At 39.5% G+C, this 26,335-nt stretch overlaps 1 protein-coding gene across 9 annotated transcripts in view; it reads left to right on the top strand.

Annotated features, from left to right (window-relative positions):
- Window positions 1-26,335, top strand: part of RAPGEF2 (Rap guanine nucleotide exchange factor 2) — a 307,277-nt gene that overhangs the window by 97,897 nt on the left and 183,045 nt on the right. For all 9 annotated transcript variants that reach the window (XM_073341485.1, XM_073341476.1, XM_073341481.1 and 6 more), the window contains exon 2: window positions 16,655-16,725. In XM_073341485.1, coding sequence (XP_073197586.1) covers window positions 16,655-16,725 — 71 coding nt within the window. The remainder of the gene's footprint in view (window positions 1-16,654; window positions 16,726-26,335) is intronic.

Raw genomic sequence — 26,335 nt, forward strand, 5'->3', positions numbered from 1 at the left:
CCTCCCACCCCCCCCCGTCCCCATGCCCATGTGGGGAAACGGACCTGCATGCACTGCGGCGCTGGTATTGCTTCTCGCTCCCCCCATGTGGCCTGTGTAAGGAGAGAGTGCAATATCAGGGTTCCTTGCATCCAGGTCCCTTTCCCCACCTGGGCTGTGTAAGGGGAGGGCAGAGAGAGGCAGCTCCTGATCAGCCATGCAAAGAAAGCGCAGAAATTGGGCTTGTTTTTGGCTTAATTGGCTTGTGAGTTGCTTGTTGTCTAGTGTTTGGCTTGTAGCTTTTTTTGATCAGCTCCCAGCAAGCAGGGGCAAGGTGGGGAGAGAGTCAGGGGTGCACAGTGGGCCCATCACAGTCCCAGACTGCACACTGTGGGGATCAGGTCAATAGTGTTGGGGTTCTTAGGGATTGGCTTGTTTTGGCCTTGTTTTGAAATGGGATTAGCTTGATTTTTTGCTTACTGTGAAAGTCGGGGTGCTTATTTACTGCGTCAAAGTTGGCAACTGTGCTCCTGATGCTTGCCTCACAGCACAGCCCAGGTGGGGAAAGTGACTTGGATGCAGGGAGCTCTGGCGTTGTTCCTCACTTCCTCCCTCACAGCCCTCTAGGGGAGCGAGCAGTATCTGTGTCATCACTTGCTCCCACCCACCATGCTCCTACACAGGGAGGAAGCAGGGAGGCTTGCAGCCCCGTGCCTTTGGCCGGGGTCAGAGCTCACAGCTCGCAACCCCTACATAAGCATGTCGTAACCCCCTGAGGGGTTGTGACTTCCAGTTTGAGAACCAGTGACCTAGCATGATGTTGACGATGGCCTTGCAGTCAACAAAGACAGGAATAACTCACATTCAACGTAGTATCATGTGGTTCCGGTAGTATGTACATTTTATGGCATTGGGCCCCAACATTGTAAGCGTCAAACTTACACGAGAAGTGTTGGATGAATGCTACTACACAGAAGTGATACAATAAGGTTTACATCCTACGACTGAGTTAAATCCAGTATGAACAATTAACAGTTCCAGTTTACATGTGGAATTTTGTTTCTCTACCAGTAGATTGTAATTATTGTATATATTTTATTTCAAGTTTGATTATAACTTATTTTGAAATAAATCTCTCGAAAAAAATGTATACTCAACATCTTTTATTATTTGATTTAAGAAACTGTATTTGCAAAATACTAGCTGTGCAGAATATTTGGCACATTTTCATACACGTGACCATTTTGGCCTCTGTTTTGTTTATATTTGACTTGTACTAAAATGTTTGAATACTTTATTGCACAGCTTAGCCAAAATGTTTTTACTTGTACTTGTATACTTCCTAATTTAGATTTTATCGTAGATGACTGTTCACAATTTTAGCAATTTGATTTTTTGTACCTACTGCAAATATATTTCGTTTTATTACTTTTACATGTTTTCATAGCTCTTTGTATTTACATAGCCTGCAACTAACTAAGAATAAGAACAACTCTTGCTCTGAAGAGTTTGATTTTACATGACTATTTCCAAGTGGTTAATTTTAAAACATTAAATTTTTAAAAAAAGTTTTGGTATATTTGGCAAGTATTTTTTCTCTCAAATTTTAAGAGCCAGATTTCCAGGATGACTTACAACTTCTGCAATGCGTTGAAGCCATTTGGATTGCAGGCAGTGTGAATTAATGCAGAATTTGGCTGTAAAGAAATTAATAAAATATTCTGAATTTGTGTAGTGTCTGGTCTTAAATGAAAGCTTGAACTCCTCAGGTATTGACTGTATTAACATGTTAATAGAATGTGACAAGTTAAGACATGGCTGGCTCAGACATGACTAATATTCTGTTGCTGACAATGGCAGCTAATAGCCTGTTGGCAGGGGTGAAATACTAACAGATGGTTGTCCCTATAAACAGGCTGAAGCACTGTTTTGTTGTGCAAATGAGTGCCCCTCCCCCACTTTATGCCCCTGTAACTGGGTTAGTCAGTCCTCCTTTCTCTGTGCTATCTGTGCAGAAGGGCATTTCGGAGTACATTGCACTCGTATTGCTGTTACTACTCTGGGTTTGTCTAGATCAGACATAAACCACTTTCTGGCTTATCCTTGGTGTCAGCCTAGGGTAAACTATAAATGATTGATTTCAGAGTAACAGCCGCGTTAGTCTGTATTCGCAAAAAGAAAAGGAGTACTTGTGGCACCTTAGAGACTAACCAGTTTATTTGAGCATAAGCTTTCGTGAGCTACAGCTTATGCTCAAATAAATTGGTTAGTCTCTAAGGTGCCACAAGTACTCCTTTTCTCTCTATAAATGATTGTTGCTTGAAACAAATATTTAGGGAGTGTTCAGATTAGCCTTTATGAAGGTGTTAGCTGACTTTATGGGCAATTGATTAATTAAAAAAAAAATCTAGTGTAGACGTACACCATGCTGTTTAAAGGACATGGTGTGATAAATTGCCTGTTTACGTCACCCAATCCCTATGTTTAAATGTCCTGTAAAATTTAAATATGTAAAAGTTCTATGTCTTTAGCACAGATCTGAATTTAAAAGAGAAAATAGATAGGGAAACAACTGCATTAACCTCTTTATCCCAACAGTTTAATCTCTGAGTGTTGGAGAAAATTGCATAGGAGGATGAGGCTATATATTTACACCATATCATTGATATACTAGAACATATTTAATCTTAATTTCTAAATCCTTAATGAAGTGGGCAAGATCTGTAGAAATTGGCAGTATTACATGGTCAGATCGTGCCCATTTGGAAGTAATATTCAGTAGTTGGCTTTGGGACTCAAAGATAATCTTTTTGAAGAATGAATTGTTTGCTTCTTTGGGATAAATATTTGGCGGCAGGAACTTTAAATGATCAATTACATTAGAAAAAATGATAAACCATATAAAGAGGTATCTGTGGGAGGTGTAAAGCAATATGAAGGAGTCAGCTGAAAATTAAAATTAGACATGAGCTCAAGGATTCAAAACAAACTCATAAAACTGCAGGCTCAAAAAAAATCAGTTGGATAATACTGGGGAAAATGAATATGCTGATAACAAGTGCTCCCAAAAAAGGATTTTTATAAAAAACACACAATTATTTGTCTTGAAAGTTTAAAGGTAGTCAAGAACAATGATAACATATCCTAATGAAATATTCTGTAGTGATCCGTACACTTCAGAAACTCCAAGCTCTTGAGGTAATTGAAAAATATATGGAAGTATAGGCTTGCCAGACATATAAGATTGGTAAAGGTACTTTAGATGAAGAATGAGGGAGATTCTAGAGGCAATAGCAAATGTGAAGAATGGCAGAACTCCAGGGAGGCCTGATGCCTTTCCAACTGAACTGTGAAAGATATTTAAGGAGTTCTTAGCAGGCTATTTCACTGATACCTCTAATGCTCTTCTGTGGGGCAGGAATTTGCGTAGTTTATGAAGACTACTGTTGTATTTCTCCCTGAGGTTAGGGAAAAAATATTGCCTCTTGTGGACATTACAGGTGTATGTTATTGGTGAGTCCTAATCTACTGTTCCTAGCAAAAATATTAGCCACCTGTTTGCAGTCCATTCTGCCATTCTATCTACGTCTGGATCAAACTATCGTTCAGTAAAGACATGAAAAGATGAAAAGTCCAGGCGTTCTTAAAATAATTCACATCACCTTATCAAAAGAGAATCCATTTTTCTTGTTACCTTTGATGTAGGATAGGCTTTTAATAGGATTGAGTGGAATTTTTTGTTTTGTTTTGTCCATCTGCCTCTTAGTTCCTCAAATGGATTGTGCCCTAGCAGAAATGGTCACACTTGACGTGAGAATTGGGGGGGTGAAGGGTAGGAAGTTATTGTTATGGAAACATCCAATGCCTCAAATGTATGTGGCATATGACAAATACGTTGTTACTATGCAATACTCAGAGCATTTGGTCACAAAATCCATCACACATGATTTTTTTAATATTAAAATGTTTGAGACTTACCTGGGTTCATAAATATGATTGAAGACAGAACTGCCATTCAGTTTAAGACAAATCACAGAAACATGCCCAGGGAAGTGTAAAGAAGTTTAATTCTGTAATGTGATGCCTTTCCAGATGAGTTTTGCAAGATATTTGCAGTGTTGTTTCAGCCATGTTGATCCTAGGATATTAGAGAGATAGGTGGGTGAGGGAAGTTACTATTTCAGGTGGCACAGCTTTTCTCTTTCACCAACAGAAGTTGGTTCAATAAAAGATATTACCTCACCCACCCTGCCTCTCTCATTTTTCAAGATATGTAAAGTCTTAGTAGGCCCTGCTCTAAATTTTGATGTCAATGATGTAATCTCCTGCCAAACAGAAACATTTGATGAATGTATCACTATACAATGTTTCTCTAAATAAAATTTGTAATAGTTAATATTTCTAGTACTTACTGATAATTTTTAAACTTGTTCAAACATCTTAGAGTTAATAAGAGTACTACATCTGATCCATGCTTTAATCTGCTGTCTATATTTACTAGTATACAAAATCTAAAATGTGCTGATCTGTCAAGTATGTGGGAACTTCACATTGTATCTTTTTCTACTGCCTCCCTCACAGTCTTCCTCCCACACAAATATTTAAACAACCAGCTGCAAATTTTTTACAAATTAGTGTCCCAGTTAATTAAAATGTTATGTTTGGAGAGACTTATAACCAGGATTTGGAGGAAAAGGAAACTACAATTCAACAATAAAATGCATTTATAAAACATCTTTTAACACAGTTTGTTGGTCCATGTGAGCTGTAAAGAATCCACATGCTGCAAACAATTGACTAAATTGTGCACATGTATATACTGGAGTGACCTAGAACCCTGGGAATTCAGCTCCAAAAACAGACCATAACCCTTAATTGCCAGCAGTTGGTCCTCTGTGTGTCTGTGGGCTATAGTGTCACTCCTACATAAAGTCAATACATTCAACCAGTTTAGAGTAACACTTCAAGACAGCCACGTATGGAGTGGAGTACAACAGTAGGGGGGAGGCACCTCTTTTCTCCAAGAACCCCCAACATGAACAAAAAGCTACTGTGGAAGATTTTAATGACTTGTCTGAAAAACCCAGTACTTTATTGAACTCCGTAGATCTCAACCTTGGCAGAAAGAGTTAGGAGAATCTAGGATTGAACCATAACACGTAAAAAACCAAAACATACTTGACAAACTCTTAGTCCTGCTCTTCTCTCCCCCCCCCACCTTATATTTTGTTATGGCTCATTATTTAAGAACTGTTAATAGTGTTTGAGTACCAGCTGTGTGTGTGTACCATAGTTGTCATCCTAAGGTGACATTTGCAGCATACTGAGAAGGTGTTATGCACATGACTAGGCCAGTTTAGGTGTAAAAGTTTTGTTCGCTGGAAAATTGAGAGTAGGCACTCTTCTACTTCCAGTGTGCGTATGTAGGGATGAGTGGGTTCTAGTAATCATAGTTGATTCCCTCTAGGCTATTTTTTCACCTGTTGTAACTTGAGTTGATTGCATATTAAATCGAGTGAGTTAACCTACACCTTTGCAAATGCTAATCTAGATACTGCATAGACATTTGTTCCAAGACACACAAGCTGTCTTCAGCAGAAGAAAGAAGTGTATTTTAAACCCATATTAAGCTACCACATGTTAAAATCCGAGTGAAAACAAAGCTGTTGAAGTTTTAACCTAAACTTCAACAGCCTTGTTTTCACTAGGATTTTAACATGTCATCTAAATATAGGTTAAAATTATTTTTTTTCTTGTGAAGACAAAGTAAGGATTAGCACTTACAAAGGTATTAGTTAACTCAAGGTAATGGGCAATCAGTTAACTAGGTTGAAAAATAGAAACTATATCCCTAGTTTAGAAATAAATCATTTAGTGCAACATAAGGTGGTTTGGAGTTAGTGGTTCCTTACCTTCTCCAGATATTGATGGAAAAGAAAATAAGCTTGTACTCCATTTTTGTGCCTTAAATTGAAATAAAAAGAATAACTATCATTTTGGGAAGCTTCATTCTTGCTCCTTTATGGATAGTTGACATTTCCCTTGCAAAGAAAGGAGTATGTTTTGTCTTAGCAATAGAGCACTGAATTTCTTAGAAGGAAGCATTTTGATTTACTGTAGCAAGGACAAAATGTTCAGCTAGGACAGCAGTTTCACATCCTGCCACAGACAGGAATGGAAACCAGTATTGCTTTGCAATTTTTGCATGTACAGTAGAGAGGGTAGGTTTTTCTTTGGTGTGAGCTGTTGAGGTGGGGGGCACACTTCAGCCCAATAATAGTATATTTACGGCATATCTTTGCCCAGTTTTGTAGGATGGCAACTCCTGCCCCTTATGCACTCTCTTCTGTCAGGACTCTTTAACACAGTTTAGTTAAACTGGTGCATGTTTCTCTGTGGACACTTCTATATTGGTTTAAGCCTGAGGGTTTTTTTGTTTAATGTGCACCGCTAAGCTGGTAGAAGCCAGATATAGGCCTTTGCCAGTATAGCTGTGCCTGCAGACCCCCCAGAGTAGACACAACATAAGCTGACAGAATTCTGATGCTGACACAGCTGTGTCACCTCCCCAAATGACATTAGCTAAGGTGACATAAACACTCTTCTGTAGGTATAGTTGCATCTACACCGGGGTTTTGCTGTCATAAGTATTGATTACATGGTCTGTTTTCTTACACTCCTAGCTGAGATAGCTGTGCTAGCAAAATTTTGTAGTATAGAGCTAGCCTTAAACTGATACAAGAATATCGACACACACACTTAAACTGATATAACTGAATGGGTGTAAAATCATACCTTTAGTTATATCAGTACAACTTTGTGTGTAGACCAGTCCTCAATCTCTCCTGCCTATTACTTGATCTAAAGTAGTATATAAACAATTAAATGTTGTTTTAAATTCAAAATTACTTTTGTTTCTGGGGTCTCGATGGAAATTATTTTAACTGTTGCCAAAACCTGCGGGTAGGGGTTGGGGTTAGGACTTGAATCATTATAGTCAACTCAAGTGAAGTTTCACAAAGTTTCATCCCCTAATGCCCCTACTCTACTTGGGCTACATTGATGACATCTTCGTCATCTGGATCCATGGAAAAGAAGCCCTTGAGGAATTCCACCATGATTTCAACAATTTCCATCCCACCATCAACCTCAGCCTGGACCAGTGCACACAAGAGATTCACTTCCTGGACACTACGGTGCTAATAAGCAATAGTCGCATAAACACCACCCTATACCGGAAACCTACTGACCGCTATTCCTACCAACATGCCTCCAGCTTTCATCCAGGCCACACCGCACGATCCATTTTCTACAGCCAAGCTCTACGATACAACCGCATTTGCTCCAACCCCTCAGACAGAGACAAACACCTACAAGATCTCTATCAAGCATTCTTACAACTACAATACCCACCTGCGGAAGTGAAGAAACAGATTGACAGAGCCAGAAGAGTACCCAGAAGTCACCTACTATAGGACAGGCCCAACAAAGAAAACAACAGAACGCCACTAGCCGTCACCTTCAGCCCCCAACTAAAACCTCTCCAACGCATCATCAAGGATCTACAACCTATTCTGAAGGACGACCTATCACTCTCACAGATCTTGGGAGACAGGCCAGTCCTTGATTACAGACAGCCCCCAACCTGAAGCAAATACTCTCCAGCAACCACACAACAGAACCACTAACCCAGGAACCTATCCTTGCAACAAAGCCCATTGCCAACTGTGTCCACATATGTATTCAGGGGACACCATCATAGGGCCTAATCACATCAGCCACACTATCAGAGGCTCGTTCACCTGCACATCTACCAATATGATATATGTGACAGCAATGCCTCTCTGCCATGTTCGTTGGCCAAACTGGACAGTTTCTACGTAAAAGAATAAATGGACACAAATCAGACGTCAAGAATTTAACATTCAAAAGGCAGTCGGAGAACACTTCCATCTCTTTGGTAACTCGATTACAGACCTAAAAGTTGCAATTCTTCAACAAAAAAAATTCAAAAACAGACTTCAACGAGAGACTGCTGAATTGGACTTAATTTACAAACTGGATACAATTAACTTAGGCTTGAATAAAGACTGGGAGTGGATGGGTCATTCCACAAAGTAAAACTATTTCTCCATGTTTATTCCTCCCCCCGCTGTTCCTCAGACATTCTTGTCAACTGCTGGAAATGGCCCACCTTGATTATCACTACAAAAGGTCCCCCCACTATCCTGCTGGTAATAGCTCACCTTACCTGATCACTCTCATTACAGTGTGTATAGTAACGCCCATTGTTTCATGTTCTCTATGTATATAAATCTCCACACTGTATTTTCCACTGAATGCACCCAACAAAGTGAGCTGTAGCTCACGAAAGCTTATGCTCAAATAAATTGGTTAGTCTCTAAGGTGCCACAAGTACTCCTTTCCTTTTTGCGGACACAGACTAACACGGCTGCTACTCTGAAACCTTTGTGTAGTAAGTGACAGTTCTGGCAGAATATTTACATAGCTATGTAAACTGTGATTTTATTCCCACTGGGAACAGAAGCAAAGCTCACTCTTCTTGATATGTACATGTAGTTCTAATCGGAAAACTGATGGAGAACCGTGTGTCTAAAAGGTGGGGGAGGTGTATTTATCTCTGAACTTCTTGAAGGATATAGATGGCTCAGTCTGCCACCTTGTGGTAATTTGAGTTGTGTTTACATTATGGAAACTAATAGAGCAAACCGACTGTTAACTGCACACTTTTTTTGTATAGGCTGTGGATTGATTTGTAGAACAATTTTCAGAAATGACTTGTTCATTGGGAACAGTTGTATAAAGCTCAATGTAGCTGAGTTCAGTAGCTGCTTAACATCAGCAAGATAGGGATTTTGCCCAACTGTTCTGGTCAAATGTTCATAAATGTAGGATGTATTTGCATAATATATTTTTGAAGGACAAAATAAAGCAGTTTTACTGAGAGTTATAGTCCTTAATATTTTGGCAGTTATGTATGGAATATCAAAATTAATAGGTTTTTATAGTAATTGTTTACACTGTTGTTTTATAAAATGACTTCTGTAACTTCAGTATAATTCAGAGTTTGTGGCGCTCCTGTGCCTTTTGTGAATACATAATGTTAAAAAGGCTGCTATACAAATATTTGAAAAGGAATTTTTAAACAAATATCTCATGGATAAAAAGATGAGTTAATGGACACTTATGTGAAAGTATTTAAAGTTTGTACTTCCCTCTATCCTCTGGACCACAGAAATTGGAGCTCTAGCTTTTTCTGAGCTAAGTGGAAAACTTTCTGAGATAGCAGCTGGCTCTCTGAATGCTCTGAGCCTGTTGCCTCCTGGTGAAACGAGAAAATTGACTGAATTTCTGAGAGACCAGTTGGGTGAGCTAATAGCTTTTTCTTGGATCAGCTTCTGTTGGTGGAAGGGACCAACTTTTAAGCTTCAGAGTTGTCCTTCAAGTCTGGGAACCAGAGTGTCTGAGTTACACACAAGTTGGACAAAGTGTTTGTTTGTTAAATGTAAAGTTGTTGCAGGTGAGGATGAAATGGATAAGTGGGTGATATGGTTAGGGTCGATTTCTGAGTGTTGTACGTTATCTTGTAGATTTTTTTGAGGCAGGCAGTGATGCAGTAATAGTGAGGAATGCTGGTGTGTAGGGAGATCATCTCCATGGTGGCAAGCATGATGTTTTGGGGGAGGCTGTTGTTGCAGAGTTTCTAGATGAAGTTGGTAGAGTCTTGGAGGAAGCTGGCCTTTTGTGTGGTGAGTGGTTTGAGGATGGCTTCTGAGCTTTGGTATTCCTTCAGTAAGAGTGCATGATGGGTCTGCCTGGGTTTCCTTGTTTGGGTATCTTGGGGAGCATATAGAAGTTGTGGGGGATGAGGTTGTAGTGTTTTTCTGGGAAGAGTTTGGGGAAGGATTTGATGGTATCCTTAAATTCCTGGGTGAACTGTGGTGTGGGGTTATCTTTGAGTTCATAGATTCATAGATATTTAGGTCAGAAGGGACCATTATGATCATCTAGTCTGATCTCCTGCACAACGCAGGCCACAGAATTTCACCCACCACTCCTACAAAAAAACCCCTCACACCTATATCTGTGCTATTGAAGTCCTCAGATCGTAGTTTAAAGACTTCAAGGAGCAGAGAATCCTCCAGCAAGTGACCCGTGCCCCATGCTACAGAGGAAGGTGAAAAACCTCCAGGGCCTCTTCCAATCTGCCCTGGAGGAAAATTCCTTCCTGACCCCAAATATGGCGATCAGCTAAACCCTGAGCATATGGGCAAGATTCATCAGCCAGATACTACAGAAAATTCTTTCCTGGGTAACTCGGATCTCACCCCATCTGATAGCCCATCACAGGCCATTAGGCCTATTTACCATGAATATTTAATTACCAAAACCATGTTATCCTATCATACCATCTCCTCCATAAACTTATCTAGTTTAATCTTAAAGCCAGATAGATCTTTTGCCCCCACTGCTTCCCTTGGAAGGCTATTCCAAAACTTCACTCCTCTGATGGTTAAAAACCTTCATCTAATTTCTAGTCTAAATTTCCTAGTGGCCAGTTTATATCCATTTGTTCTTGTGTCCACGTTGGTACTGAGCTTAAATAATTCCTCTCCCTCTCTGTTATTAATCCCTTTGATATATTTATAGAGAGCAATCATATCTCCCCTCAACCTTCTTTTAGTTAGGCTAAACAAGCCAAGCTCCTTGAGTCTCCTTTTATAAGACAAGTTTTCCATTCCTTGGATCATCCTAGTAGCCCTTCTCTGTACCTGTTCCAGTTTGAATTCATCCTTCTTAAACATGGGAGACCAGAACTGCACACAGTATTCCAGGTGAGGTCTCACTAGTGCCTTGTATAACGGTACTGAAACCTCCTTATCCCTACTGGAAATACCTCTCCTGATGCATCCCAAGACCGCATTAGCTTTTTTCACAGCCATATCACATTGGCGGCTCATAGTCATCCTATGATCAACCAATACTCCAAGGTCCTTTTCCTCCTCCGTTACTTCTAATTGATGCGTCCCTAGCTTATAACTAAAATTCTTGTTATTAATCCCTAAATGCATGACCTTACACTTCTAACTATTAAATTTCATCCTATTACTATTACTTCAGTTTACAAGGTCATCCAGATCCTCCTGTAGGGTATCCCTGTCCTTCTCTAAATTGGCAATACCTCCCAGCTTTGTATCATCCGCAACTTTATTAGCACACTCCCACTTTTTGTGCCAAGGTCAGTAATAAAAAGATTAAATAAGATTGGTCCCAAAACCGATCCTTGAGGAACTCCACTGGTAACCTCCCTCCAGCCTGACAGTTCACCTTTCAGTAGGACCCGTTGTAGTCTCCCCTTTAACCAATTCCTTATCCACCTTTCAATTTTCCTATTGATCCCCATCTTATCCAATTTAACTAATAATTCCCCATGTGGCACGGTATCAAATGCCTTACTAAAATCTAGGTAAATTAGATCCACTGAGTTTTCTTTGCCTAAAAAATCTGTTACTTTCTCAAAGAAGGAGATCAGGTTGGTTTGGCACGATCTACCTTTTGTAAAACCATGTTGTATTTTGTGCCATTTACCATTGACTTCAATGTCCTTAACTACCTTCTCCTTCAAAATTTTTTCCAAGACCTTGCATACTACAGATGTCAAACTAACAGGCCTATAATTACCCGGATCACCTTTTTTCCCTTTCTTAAAAATAGGAACTATGTTAGCAATTCTCCAATCATACGGTACAACCCCTGAGTTTACAGATTCATTAAAAATTCTTGCTAAAGGGCTTGCAATTTCTTGTGCCAATTCCTTTAATATTCTTGGATGAAGATTATCTGGGCCCCCCCGATTTAGTCCCATTAAGCTGTTGAGTTTCGCTTCTACCTCAAATATGGTGATGTCTACCTCCATATCCTCATATCCTCATTCCCCTTTGTCATGCTACCATTATCCCTATGATTCTCTTTAGTCTTATTAAAGACTGAGGCAAAGTATTTGTTTAGATATTGGGCCATGCCTAGATTATCCTCGACCTCCACTCCATCCTCAGTGTTTAGCGGTCCCACTTATTCTTTCTTTGTTTTCTTCTCATTTATATGACTATAGAACTTTTACTATTGGTTTTAGTTCTTTATAGTAGGTGCAAAAATGAGGAGTCCGGTGGCACCTTGAAGACTAACAGATTTATTTGGGCATAAGCTTTCATGGGTAAGAACCCATGGAGTCAGGGTGTTGTCTGCTAGCCTTCATGACACAGTCATCACGCTTAAGGACTGCAATGACACTCCCTCTGTCTGCTGATTTGATTGCTGTCTGGTGATTGAATTTCAGGGACTGTATAGTTATCCTCTTGTTGGTGAGAGATTGTGGTGGATATAATGTTCAATGAGGATTTTACAGTTAACTTTTTCCTGAATTTTTAAAGTTATAACTGAGTTTTTCTCCTGTTAGCACTGCAGTGTTCCAAACCACACACAAGTGTACACAGTATATATTGTAAAAGCAGCAAAGACTCCTGTGGCACCTTATAGACGAACAGACGAGCATGAGCTTTCATGGGTGAATGCCCACTTCGTTGGAACGTTTGTTCATCTATACGGTGCCACAGGACTCTTTTCAGAGTAACAGCCATGTTAGTCTGTATTCGCAAAAAGAAAAGGAGTACTTGTGGCACCTTAGAGACTAACCAATTTATTTGAGCATAAGCTTTCGTGAGCTATAGCTCACTTCATAACGCCACAGTATGCATCCGATGAAGTGAGCTGTAGCTCACAAAAGCTTATGCTCAAATAAATTGGTTAGTCTCTAAGGTGCTACAGGACTCTTTGCCGCTTTTACAGATCCAGACTAACACTGCTATCCCTCTGAAGCTTGACAGTATATATTGGTAACAGATATAAATGAATTCAGCCTCATGTCTGGCTCTGCTGCATCATTCCATAAATTGTAGCATTCTATGGGTTTAACAGAGCTTGACAAGTTAAGGGAGAATATTGTGAAAAGATTTTGCTTTTTTTACTTTATTTTCTTTGTGAATGCCAGGGGGAGCTCTTTCCTATTAGCAGCTTCGTTCTCTTGAAAGACACTGCTTGTAAAATAGGTTACAGCAGTGTTGCAAGGAATTGGTCATGCAATGGTGTTAAATCAAGCATCAGCTGAAATTCGTGTTCAATAGTTTGTTTTGTTTTCATAGGATTCTGCTGCTTGGATGTACTGGCTATTTCATTCCTGCTTGTTTTTCACATGCCAAAATATAGACAATTTTCAGACCCCTGATTGTGGGCTGTCTCCATATTTTTCTCGCCTTTTTGCCCCAGGCAGCAGCCATCGTGGTGCCATGTAAATATGGCTTCTGCACCATCAAGTACAAATTTGTGAAGCAGAAATCCACCCCCCCCAAGCCCACAAATAAATGAGAAATTAGAAGGATTGAGCACTAAATCCATTCCTTTACTTGTAAAGTGAGCAAATTTACTATTGAAATTGCAGAGACAAATATTTGGAACTTCCCCTTCATGCTATATATTCCTCAAGTTTAGGTTCGCACTTAAACGTCAGTGTTTTTCAGTTTATTCTTTCAACAATCTATCAGCCCTTCTTCGGCTATGCAATGCTGACCTTTATAGCCTCTTTGGACCCTTGTTGTTTTTGTGTAAGTCTGTTTAATCTCTTACTATGCACAAAGTACCTTCAGAATGTGGTAGGCATAGGTGCTCTAAATATAAATTTACCCTTTAAAATCTCTATCTCACTCCAGTTGTCTTTTTTCCTTTTTTGGAAAGGAACTACCATTCAGTAAGTATTAACAATTCTGATTTTGATTTGGTGAATACCTAAGTAAAATTCTGCTTTTAAAAAGTCATCCACCTTTTAAAAAAAATCTTAATTTTAATCTATTGTGATGGCTTTAATACAGGTCTTGACTTTGACCTTCAGTTAAAATATGATTCTTGGAATATCTCTGAATTGTGTGAAGAGATTTCTGTTTCATCTTAATTTATTATGACACATCTTGTCAGCACATCATTTTAATGTTAGTTTCTGCTAGGAGCTTGTTGGGGTTGGGAGAGAAGATGAAGTTGGTGGCCAAACATCCATTCTCATGGACCTCTCAGAAGCATTTGACCATGAGGTACTGGTGATCCCAATTGAGAAAGGTGGCAGTGGTCCAGATGAATGTGCCAAACTGCTCTGAGTCCCACCCAAAGGGCAGTAAATGGAAACTGGACATGTAGCACTAGATTCTTCACTTGTGGAGTTTCACAAAGTTCAGGTTTCAGAGTAGCAGCCGTGTTAGTCTGTATACGCAAAAAGAAAAGGAGTACTTGTGGCACCTTAGAGACTAACCAATTTATCTGAGCATAAGCTTTCGTGAGTTACAGCTCACTTCATCAGGTGCATTCAAGGTTCAGTAGCTCTTTAGTCCTATTCAGCATCTGCATGCAGCCACTAGGTGAACTGACGACATGGACTCAAGTGCCAGCAGGATATAGATGAGAGACAGCTCTACTTATCTTTCAGCATATACGATCATACTGCTACCACAAAGATGGTCCATAGCTTAGATGAGATACAGCTCATAGATGGAGAGCAGCTGGTGGAAGCTCAACCCAAGCAAGGCAGAGATTATGCTGGGGGCAGAAGAAAGTCCTCTGGTTGACCTGAGAATCTATCCCATCCTGGTGGATGATGACCTGGCCTCAGTTATACACTTTCATCAACTCCCATCTGGATTGTAGCAATGCAGTACACCTAGCCATGAAGCCATCAGTCTGTAGAAAACTCCAGCTGCTACAGAATGCTACAGCTCATCTCCTCAGCAACATGGGCTACTGTGAGCACATCAATCCTGTTCTGTCTCTGCAGTGGCTTTCTGTAGAATATTGAATCAAGTTTAAGGTCCCAGCGTTTTATCTTAAAATTGTTCAGTGACCTGGGCACAGCATATCTAAAAGATGACCTAAAACTCTGGGATGAAGACTCTGGTAAACAGCTCTTCTCCTTAGGCACAATGGAACTGGTTGCCATAAGGGCAAAAGCTAGTCTTTTGCAGGAGGCAGACTTTTCCCAGGGCAGTCTAAGACCTAAGGAACAAGCTCCCACAGGAACTAAGGACCATCAAAAACCTTGCATTTTCTACTCCAGGTGCAAGGCATATTTCTTCAACCTTGCATTCTCAAAAATATATAGCAGGATGTATATCAATTTTTTTTAAGAAAGAAACCACCAAACCAACAAGAACAAAAATGTCCCCACATTACATATTGATGGCTTATCACCTGTTTAACATAGTCTTTTGCAATGGGCTAGCTGGGTATGTGGTTTTGATGTTGACTGATTCTCAACTGTCTACTTTAGAAAAGAAATCTTACTTTTGCATTTCCTTTCTATAGTTGAAGTCATGTCTGCCACAACCTCAGGTAGCAAGCTTCTGTTGTGGTTTTCTTAAGAAGAGTAGACAAGTGATTGTCCCCTATGACTAAGTTCCATTTAAAAAGTGGACAGTTACAACAATATCAAACCCTCCACCATAGTGAAATAGTGCCAGCTGTGGCATGGAATGAGCCTGAATGAAGTGTCCTTGGTGTACTGTTTTTTAGAGGATGACGATTAGGATATGATCCAAATTCTGTAACTTCAGGCTGGTATTCCCGTAATTAAATCTTGGCACGTTTAGTAGCTTTTTATCTTCTTAAACATTACTATTTTAGTGAATTGGATATCTGAGGGCTATGGTAATTCATTTGGTTGATCGTCTCATTGCCCTGGCTTTCAAGCTTTCTCATGTAATTAGGATTGTAACTGTGCTTTCTCATATAGTAGTGTTTATTTTTAGAAACACTGAGAAGTGGGTTGGGATGGAAAGAAGATTATCGGGCATGAGGTTAACATTTTTTTTTTTAAGTGTTGATTTTTTCCCCTCAGTAAAAACACTCAGGATATGTCTACACTACAGCTTACGCCAGCAGAAATTATGTTGCTTGGGGTGTGAATAAACCACCCCTGTGAGGGACATAAGTTACAGTGACATAAGCTGCAGTGTGGGCAGCTTCTCCTGTTGACATAGCTTCTGCTGTTCATGGAGGTGATTTTATTATGCTGACAGGAGAGCTCTCTCCTATCGGCATAGAGTGTCTTCACCAGATATCTGGAGCTGCGCTGCAGTTTTGTACGTGTAGACATACCCTCCGTTGTAGATACTGAGTTTCCCTGAGCTTGCTTTCACAAAAGAAATGAAGGTCCTAAAATACCTTAATAGAAGGAAGCGGAGGAATTGTGATGTTAATTGAATTGTTAAATAAAACAGCCAACTAAAATCATGGGCCAGACTTCTGTCTTTATAGTCAAATCAAACACAAGAAGAACCACAGCAAAAACATAAGGATTTTCTTTTTGTTTATACTTTTAGTGACGTTGAAAGCATACTTGTGTATAACATTCCATTAGAAGTTTCTGGTATGTAAATGCAGAACACTAACAAAACTCTCACGCTCTGCCTAATGTAAACATTGACTATTTGGAACATGTATTAGTAATATTTCGAGCAAACTCAGTAGAAGACTGTTGGGAGCTCTGTGAAGATGGTAACAATTTTAATACCTTACACCGATACAAGAAGTATAATAAATGTTTTCTATCTGTTTGCAGGATTTGGAGATAGTGTATTCCTATTTACATGGAATGGAAGCCTTGTCTAATCTGAGGGAACACCAACTCAGGTATGGTATTTTAACGCTAATATTATGCTATTTATGTGCTAAAGAGGCATCTGTTAGTTGTGATTTAGAAAATATTTTTTACCCAGATATCATGGTGATAAATATCTTCATACTTGTAATAATACTTGATTTCTTTTATCTTATAAACTTGGCAGTAATATTTAGTAAATTAAAAATCTGCATTATCAGCACAATCAGCTGTAAATGTAGAGTTTTTAAAACCAGAGTAATAAACTTCTGTAGAAGATTGGTTGCTAGATTTTTTTCACCACTCATGTATTTTAGTTAAATAAATTCAGTTTATATGAAATATTTCAGTGAATAATTTTAGATTAAATACTTCCAGAAATTTTAACTTGTATTAGAGGCAGAGCTGGCAGTGCCAACTATAGCTAAGGTTGTCTAATGCTTTCTATTTTAAGACCCTGTTCTCAGTTGGCTGTAACTTTGCCAAACTTTAAACTGTTTCGGATGAAATTTTCCATGCTATCTGTCTCAGGTTGAATTTTTATGGACGGCTTCTGAGAATAAAGTTGAGGAAACAAATAAGCTTTTTCTTAATGTTACACTCCTACAGCTATTTTAGGAACCTGTAAGCACCTCCATGTTTTTGAGAAGGGACTTGAAATTCCATGAGGGTTGCCTTGTTTTTAGAGAGGTACAATTTGCTATCCTCATTAAAATCTACCCAAATTTGGCTAACTTAAGTCTCTGAAAATAATTGTTTGTATATGATGAGGACTGATTTGTTAGAAAATGTCAGCAAAGTTCTGTGAACATTGTCTCCTCTGAGTATGCTCCACCTGAACAGAGCTCTGTGTTAACCACGCTGCATGAGCTCCAACTTGTGTCTGGACAGAGCTTTTCATGCAGTTGGTTCTGGCTGCAGAGGACCTCTTTACTTCTGGGGCAATTCTATGCCAAAAAAAAATTCAGTGCAAAATATTTTAAAATTCTGCAAATTTTAGTTGTCAAAATAACACTCCATAATCAGGCCAGTTTCAATTATTTTGGTAATTTATTTCAAAATGCCTGTCAGCAAGTATGTCTGTAACAATACAGACACACACAAAAATACCCCAAGGAGTAGAGAGTTAAAGAAACCCCTATGACAACCCAGTTCCTGTCCTGCAGCATGTAAGTCGCTGTCAGCTATATCTGTGTGTGCTGCAAGCAAGCCAGCCACACCTTGGCTCTTACCACAAAGTGACTCCAACACACTCCCAGTCCCAGATTTTTCCCAGAAACGTATGTCCTATACAGGTCTTCCCTCACCTGGTCAATACAAATATGTTAAGTCTGTTGTTCCTTAAAGGCAATAATATGCACATATCTTGTTTCCCCAAATGGAGTTACCCCCACACTTGAACTTGAACACACTGGGTTAGATAAAATAATAAAACAGATTGTACAAGTGAGTACAAGTAATCAGACATGAAAGTCAGAAATGTTTACAAGAAAAATAAAGATTACTAGTATCTACTTAAGCAACGAAAACTTTCTCATCACAAGCTTTAGCAGCTGACCAAACTCTCAGGTCAGGACCCCTCCCCAACAGCTACTTCCTTTGTCTCTTCAGGTGCAGTGAATAAGATGGGCAAGGGGGGGCGGAGAGAGGAGTGTTTTGTGGTGTCTGCCCCTTCTTTTTATAGTCCTGTCCCACTTTGAGAAGCATTTCCAGCTGGGAGCAAGGTGACAAGCAATCTGTGCAGAAGGAAACTGGTTCTTTGCCAAAATGTAGAATTTTGCCCTTGACCCCTTTCCTGCCAAAGAATGGCCATTAAGCAGGTAATGCTCCATTGGCCTAGGTGACACCTGGCTGAGGCATCAGCTTGCCCTTTGTCTCTGAGGAACTGGTTTGGCCACTCCCCAGGTTTATCTGAGAAACATACAGTAGAACCTCAGGGTTACGAACACCAGAGTTATGAATTTACCAGTCAACCACATGCCGCATTTGGAACTGGAACTAAGCAATCAGGCTGCAGCAGAGATGGAAAAAAAAAAGAAGCAAATACTGTACAGTACTATGCTAAATGTAAACTACTAAAAAAAGGGAAAGCAATGTTTTCCTTCGTCAAAGTGAAGTTTGAAAGCTGTATTAACTCAATATTCAGTTGTAAACTTCTGAAAGAACAACCATAACATTTTGTTCAGAGTTAAACATCTCAGAGTTACAGCCTGCATTCCTGAGGTGTTTGTAACTCTGAGGTTCTACTGTACTTTTAGTTACGATTTCAGCTCGTTTATAACTTCATATATAACGCTGCTGCGTGCATTTTGCCATGATATCATTGATCAGCAAATTGAGTTTTCAAATGATACTTTACAAGGCATACTTCGTACAAACATTATAACAGTGTATAGGGTGTGAACACAGGTATATTCTATCATATTCAGAAGTTAGAAAATGCTACAGCTGTATTTGCCCTTGCAACATTAATTTGGCCCCCTGCTCTGTATGTATTATGATACAGTCTTTAATTACATGATCACAAACTGTTTTTCTATAGGACCCCTGCCTCATTCAGTTCCCGCAATGGACTGTGTGCTGGGAATGAATCAGTTGTGTAGTCAGCGAGGTTATTGTCTATATTGTCCTGCCTCATTTGTTTCTGAAGTTGCGAAGTGTGTGGTGAGTGATGCAGGAGCATGCATGGGAGAAAAGGGTGAGATGATCTCGTGGCTAAGGCAGTTGAATACTGCGTTGGAGAATGATTTTATCCCTACTTGTGCCACAAAGCTCCTGTGTGAGCAAGTCACTTAAACCAAACTTTTTGTAGGCGGTCACTAAGGGCATGGCTACACCGGAAACTTCGAAGTGCTGCTGTGGGAGTGCTCCTGTGTCAACGCTTTGAAGTGCGAGTGTGGTTGCGCGCGAGCGCTGGGAGAGAGGTCTCCCAGCGCTCCTGGTAATCCACCTCCACGAGGGGATTAGCCTGTCCACACTAGCACTTTAAAGCGCTCAGACTTGTGGCACTCAGGGGGGTGATTTTTCACACCCCTGAGCCAACAAGTTAGAGCACTATAAAATGTAAGTGTAGACAAGCCCTAAGGGTATGTCTGCACTGCCTTTTGGAGGACTCTTCAAGTCTGTGTGCTAAAAATAGCTGTTTGGATGTTGCAGCACTAGATTCTAAACTTAATTAAAACTGAATTGCTGGCGACATGATTTCTTATAACTGATGTGTACAGTTTGACATGAGTAGTGTTACTACTGCTATTCTGTAAAAATCACATGGTTTGAGTAGTGTTAGCAAAGGGCGGCCTGAAGCAAAGCTAGGAGTCCTTGGCCACTATAGGAGCAGTTATAATACCACTTTCCATCATATTTAAATACCTGTTCATTTGCAAGTGCAATACATCATCTTTAGTTTTAATTGAAAAAAAGTGTCAAGAGAATTGAGCACTTCTGAAAATAAATGTTTTAATAAAAATAATTTACGTTAACATAAGTTATAGGTGAAGACAAGGCTGGATTCCAGTTAGGCACGAGACTAGAGGTGCTGGTGTTCTAGGGGTGCCTAAAAGTTAAAAAGTATTTAAATTATTTTTTATATTTCTTGTTTAATTTTTTATGGAAAACTATGAAGGTCAGCTATAGGCAGAGGGGGGAAGAGGGGCGCTGAAGATGCTGTGCCTAGGGGTATGTAAAGTGTAAATCCTGCCCTGGGTGAAGAGGTGTTCGAGGATATAGCGGTACCATACTGTGAAGGGTTAAGTTAGTGGCAATCTAGAAATCGGTTAAACACTTCTAAATTTTTAAAATATTTCCTGATGTGTCCATAGAATATAATGCCAACTAGGAAAAAATATTCAAGGATTTATTTAAATCAGGTCAGTTACATGCATGTAACCTCAGATCTTCCCACTTTTTTACTAATTGTATAAAAGAGGCCACATTTTATTTATTTTTTCGTAAAATAATTTATAATATAGTATACTAGTGGCTCATGTTCTATGTGTATCTCCTATTGCTTTCTCCCACTCTTGCTGGGAGTGCTTTTGCCCACATTTTAAACATTTGGACTGGTTGCTACAGAATTGAAAGTGTTATGCATTTAAGTGTCTTTCACTGTTACAGTAACTCCTCACTTAACGTGGTAGTTATGTTCCTGAAAAATGCTACTTTAAGCGAAACGATGTTAAGCAAATCCAATTTCCTCATAAGAATTAATGTAAATGTGGTGGTGGTGGGGATGGGGGGAATTTTTTCCGCCAGACAAAACACACACACACAGAGTATAAGTTTTAAACCAACAATTTAATACTGTACACAGCAATGATTATTGTGAAGCTTGGTTAAGATGGTGGAGTCAGAGGGTGGGATATTTCCTAGGGAATGCCTTACTGCTAAATGATGAACTAGCACTCAGCTGAGCCCTCAAGGGTTAACACATTTTTGTTAATGTAGCCTCACACTCTACAAGGAAGAATGAATGGAGGAAGGAGACACAGCATGGCAGAGAGAGACAGAGACGCCTGTGTTTGTGTGTGAGAGTGCGAGACAGACACACACACACCTTGCCTCTTTAAGTACTCTGACCCCATTCTAAGTACACTGCCTTTTAAAGTAGATCAGCAAGATGAGACAGCAGCTGCTGTCAGCAAGCTCCCTCCATCCTGAGCCCTGTTGTGTCACCCCTCCTGCTCTGTGGAGATAAGGTACAGGAGCGGGGGGCAGGGGACACCCTGACATTAGCACTCCTTTCCTCCCCACCTCTGCACAGCAAGCAGGAGGCTTGGGGAGCAGCTCCAAGGCAGAGGGCAGGAGCAGCACACAGCAGTGGCGGGAGGAACAGCTGAACTGCCTGGCAATTGATAGCCTGCTGCGCGCTGCCACACAGGGAACTTAGGGGAGTGGGGAGCTGATAGGGGGCTGGCGGCCCACCCTGGTTCCAAGCCCCCACCAGCTAGCTCGAACGGGCTGCTCTTCTTGCAAGCAGTGGACAAAGCAGGCAGCTGCCAAACAATGTTATAAGGGAGCATTGTGCAACTTTAAACATTTCATGTTCTCTAATTGATCAGCAATGAAACGTTAACCGGGACAACTTTAAGTGAGGAGTTACTGTACGTGGTCCTGAGTAAAATTAGTGCACAATCTTAATTAGTCCTATACCATCACAATCACTGCAGTAGGTGATGCTGTTCTGGTTCTGATAGTCTTATGAACTTTAGAGAGAAGTAGGGGTGGCCAACTTTCTCATTTATGAAAACCAGACACTGAGCGCTGGTACCTGCTCCGCCTCTTCCCCTGAGGCCCCATCCCTTGTTCCACTTCTTTCCCTTGAGGCCCTGCTCCCACTCCTCTTCTCTCCCCACCCCGTACCTGGCTGTTCTCTCTATTACTCTCCCTCTGCCAGCTGAGCAGGGCTCTAGGGATGGGGGAGGGGGCGACTGGAGCAGGATGTTGGAGAGAGAGCCGGGCTCTAGGAGTGGGGTGGCTGGGGAGGGGGAGCTTTTATGTTTCAGTATTAATGCAGCAGTGGTACTATCAAGTAAAGTTTATGTGGTTGGTTTATTTGACATTCAATTTCCTTAAATTAATATTTCAATTTTGTAAAAACATTAGATTTTTAATAGAGAATAATTACTATGTTACAGTGCAAAAACTAGCATAGAGGGGCAAGCCAAATTACTTTTGTTACCTTTTTTAATGCATTGAATTAACTTTGACACAAATCAGATCTATGGTCTGGATGCTTTAGTCTATAGACTGTTACTTTGTCCTTCACATGTCATTTTATGCAGTTTTATCCAAGTATTGATTTTTTTTTTTCTCCAAGAACAGTCAGAATATATTTTGCAACTTGTATGTAGGTACAGAATTCACTTCACTTTGTTGGAAGGTGAGCTTTGATCACTCACAAACTGTTGCAGTATTAATTATTATGAAATTGTATGTAACATTTTTAGCGCACTTATTCATGTTTGAGAATACTAGGCTTAAATTGACCTTCTAACTTGTAAACAAAGATCATCGTGGCCTGATACATTGATGCATGGCTTTGGCTTGTAAATTGGAATTAAGTCAAGAGATTCTTTCTAAGGAATGTGTGGAACTTGTCCTGTTAACTTTATTAACACAGAGAATTCCTAGTAGAGAGCTTCTGTTTACAATACCATACATAGAAAAGGCTGACTTCATCCAGATTCAGGTTTATAGCATTTTCCAGGATAGTAACACTCTTTTTGTGCCTGTTAGTTTGTAAACCATTTTTGGAGATGAATTGTTTTTGTGGATTTTTTTAAACAGCAAACTTTTCTTCTAAAATAGCTTTGTTCACTACTGAAAAATACTATCTTAAAGTTTTGGGTTTTTTGAGGTTGGTTTTGGTTCTGAACTTGGTTGACTAAATTATGTTGTGATGTAGGAGATAGATGTAACATTCAAATAAATATCAGCACACCCACAGTACTGGTCAGAAACTTCATATATAGGAAGGAAGTAATCAACTGCCTATTATGAAAGAGCTTTAATTATATTATAACAAAACACATACATTTGTTACTGGAAACACTGTGCCGGCTTTTGCAAGAGGATTGTGTTACTTGTTTATCTACTGAAAATTCAGCCATACAGCTACTACGGAAGGGTGAATTTGTCTGACTAAAGGAGGAATGGATTTCAACCTTTGCCCCACACTCAAATCAAAGTTGAATTTACGTGCTAGTAAAATTGCACTGTCACTGAGAAACCAGAGTCTCCTATAATTCCTTAATCCCAGCCTGCGCATCACACAGAACTCTGCTAGCAGAGCAGAGGCTAGAGAAGAACTTATCAGTTTCCTTTATTAATATTTCACATTTTTTAAACCTTAGCTCCAGAAGTAGTGATTTTCCTATTCTGTACCTTCTCTTGGTTTCTCTATTCTGCAGATTGATTTATGACAAGTAAGACCAAGAGGCTCAATAACTGAAGATTGAGATCCTAGAACTAAGGGCAGGCATCTGGCTTTTTTAAGGTTGCAGGATCTTCTCATGGAAAGCCATGTGATACAGTGGACAATATTTCAGCAGTAGGATGTATTAATAAGTAGTGAGGCCCAATAAGCTTCTCATTGCACAAGGAAGCAAAAGTGCCCTTCCAGTGAGTAGAAACTTTTTCTTGATGTAGGAGATGCAGATCAGAGAGGTTCTCAACATCAAAGTGGACTGTTTGATACAGGAGCGGATAGTCTATTGCCAGGGGAAGGAATGGTCACAGCCCCCTCTGTTCATAAAGAATTCAGAGAAAAATTCAGGCCCTGTCCATCAACAGGAAAAACTCCCTTGTTTCCCCTCACTAGCCAAGGTTGTTAACAATCTATGGTGAGAGAGTGGATATAGGGGTAATTTTAGTAGAACCAAATTGGCTATTGAGGCCTTGGAGCTAGGAGGGAATAGCAATGGCCGTGGGGAAACCTTGTCACATTTTACAGAAAAATCTAACTGATCCAGGGGCCCAAACCAGTTTCTCCCTCCACTTCTTGGGAGTGTCAGACTTTTCCCCACTTGCCTGGGGTGCTGGGTGGATTGATTTGAATCATGATTTGAATTACCAAGTGGGACGCCTCAATTTAAATAATCAATTTTAATCAACTTTATTTGTACTTCATTTATTTTCTAAAGAAAGGTGCATTCTCATTGCACCTTTAAAAATCATTAAAACATTTTAAGTAAATGGAGCCTGTACACTAGATTGGGTACATCTTTTTGCTACTACAAGGGTATACTATAATTGTATACATTTAATTAAGAAATTATCTAACTTAATATTTTCAAATTCTTATTAATGGTGAATTTTGAGTGTTAGAAAATGGTGAATGATATATTGCTTATTTATTAGGTAATTCACTTTTTGCTCATGAGTTTGTCTCAAGCTTCATTAGCATGGCAACTGGAATTTTAACTGAACACACACAACAACATATACAGTTTATTTTTATCAAGCAAAACAACCTCAGTGTTTAGGATACATAAACTTCTCTTGTCAAAATATGTTTCACATTTTTCATCTAAATTAACCAGAGGGATTAACTGTAGTCAGTGAATTAAATTGATTATTTCAGGTTAGCCTAGAAAAAAATTTCAAATATGCCTAAATACAAGTGTCTGCAGATTAAATTCTTAGTCTCATCTCTGTCTCTTGAAAATGAGACAGTCTCCTAAATTACTTAGGCTGAACTGTTGTGATAGTTATAAATTTTGACCTCAAAAGTTGGATGTTTTCCCCCGGATCCTGTCTTTACATAGAAAAACAAACTTTAACTCAGCTTTTGATAGAGGCTCCTCAATTCAGCATATTTATTTAAATACTCTAAGAGATTATAATAAATTTAGGCCTTAACATATTTTGAATTAAATTCATATTTCATTTAAAATGTCTGTTTTTAAAGCGAAAAAGCTTATAACTTAAATTAAAATCCGTTTTTTTTTAAAATCAATTTTTAGCCACCCTGGTGGAGTGAGGGTTATAGTGCTGGGAAACTTTATCTTGATATGTCATCAGAAGCTAGTGGGTCATCTTCACATAGCAAGATATCTCATTGCAACAGAAGTGATCACACCCCTAGGGACTGAGAATTTCTGCCTGGAATTCAAATATAGTTCCTACTGGTTTAATAAAATATTCACGTTAGCTTCTTAAGCAAATCTCCTTATACTTGTCCATCAAGTAGCCTTTCTATTAGCAGTTTGTTCTGTAAATATAGAATATGTACTGGGGGGAGGCGGGGGGGGGGAAATGGTGTAAGACACTGAGCCACAATGCTGTGTGTTTCATGAATATAAAGTGGTTCTAAGAATCATCACTGATTTCATCACGAAGAGGAAGGTTACCATTCTCAGGACTTAGGAAATTCCCTTACAATTGTTTTGTCTGACATAAGTGCACCTGAAGGAAAAGTGGCATGTATTGGATGTGAAAGGGGCATTAAGGATTTTCCTGAAGTCTGGAGAGAGGATTTTCCTGCAGGAAAATCTCTTCACCTTTTGTAACTTACTGCCCTTTTGGAATTGGAAACGAGCAAGGGATTTTAATGCTAAAGCTTCAAAATTTCAGCCAAGGGCAGAACTGTCAACATGAGGTACTTTTTTGAGGTATATTTGGCTTGACCTGAAAAAGCAGGTACTGGAAATCTCACAAAAGACGTCTGATCAGTATTGCATATTGCTTTATTTTTCTTAAAATGTGCCTTATATTCTGAACTATCTTACACTGAAATGTGAAATAATACTTAACTCCTCTACAGTGCTTTTCATCAGCAGATCTCAAAGCATGTTATAAAGGAGCTCAATATCATTATCCCCATTTTACAGAGACTAAGCATTTCATGGGAGAGGTTACATCCCACTAATAGTCACGTTAGGTAAACTGAATGAGGAGTTATTTGTGGCACCGTAGAGACGAACACATTTATTTGAACATAAGCTTTCATGGGCTAAAACCCACTTCATCAGATGCATGCAGTGGAAAATACAGTAGGAAGATATATATAGAACATGAAAAAATGGGTGTTGCCATACACACTATAAGGAGAGTAATCAATTAAGGTGAGCCATTATAAGAATGATCAGTTGAGGTGAGCTAGGTAAACTGGCAACTTCAGTACTGTAAGCTCACCAGTTGAAA

Source organism: Lepidochelys kempii, chromosome 4 (assembly GCF_965140285.1).
Source record: "Lepidochelys kempii isolate rLepKem1 chromosome 4, rLepKem1.hap1, whole genome shotgun sequence".
Classification (NCBI taxonomy): domain Eukaryota; kingdom Metazoa; phylum Chordata; order Testudines; family Cheloniidae; genus Lepidochelys; species Lepidochelys kempii.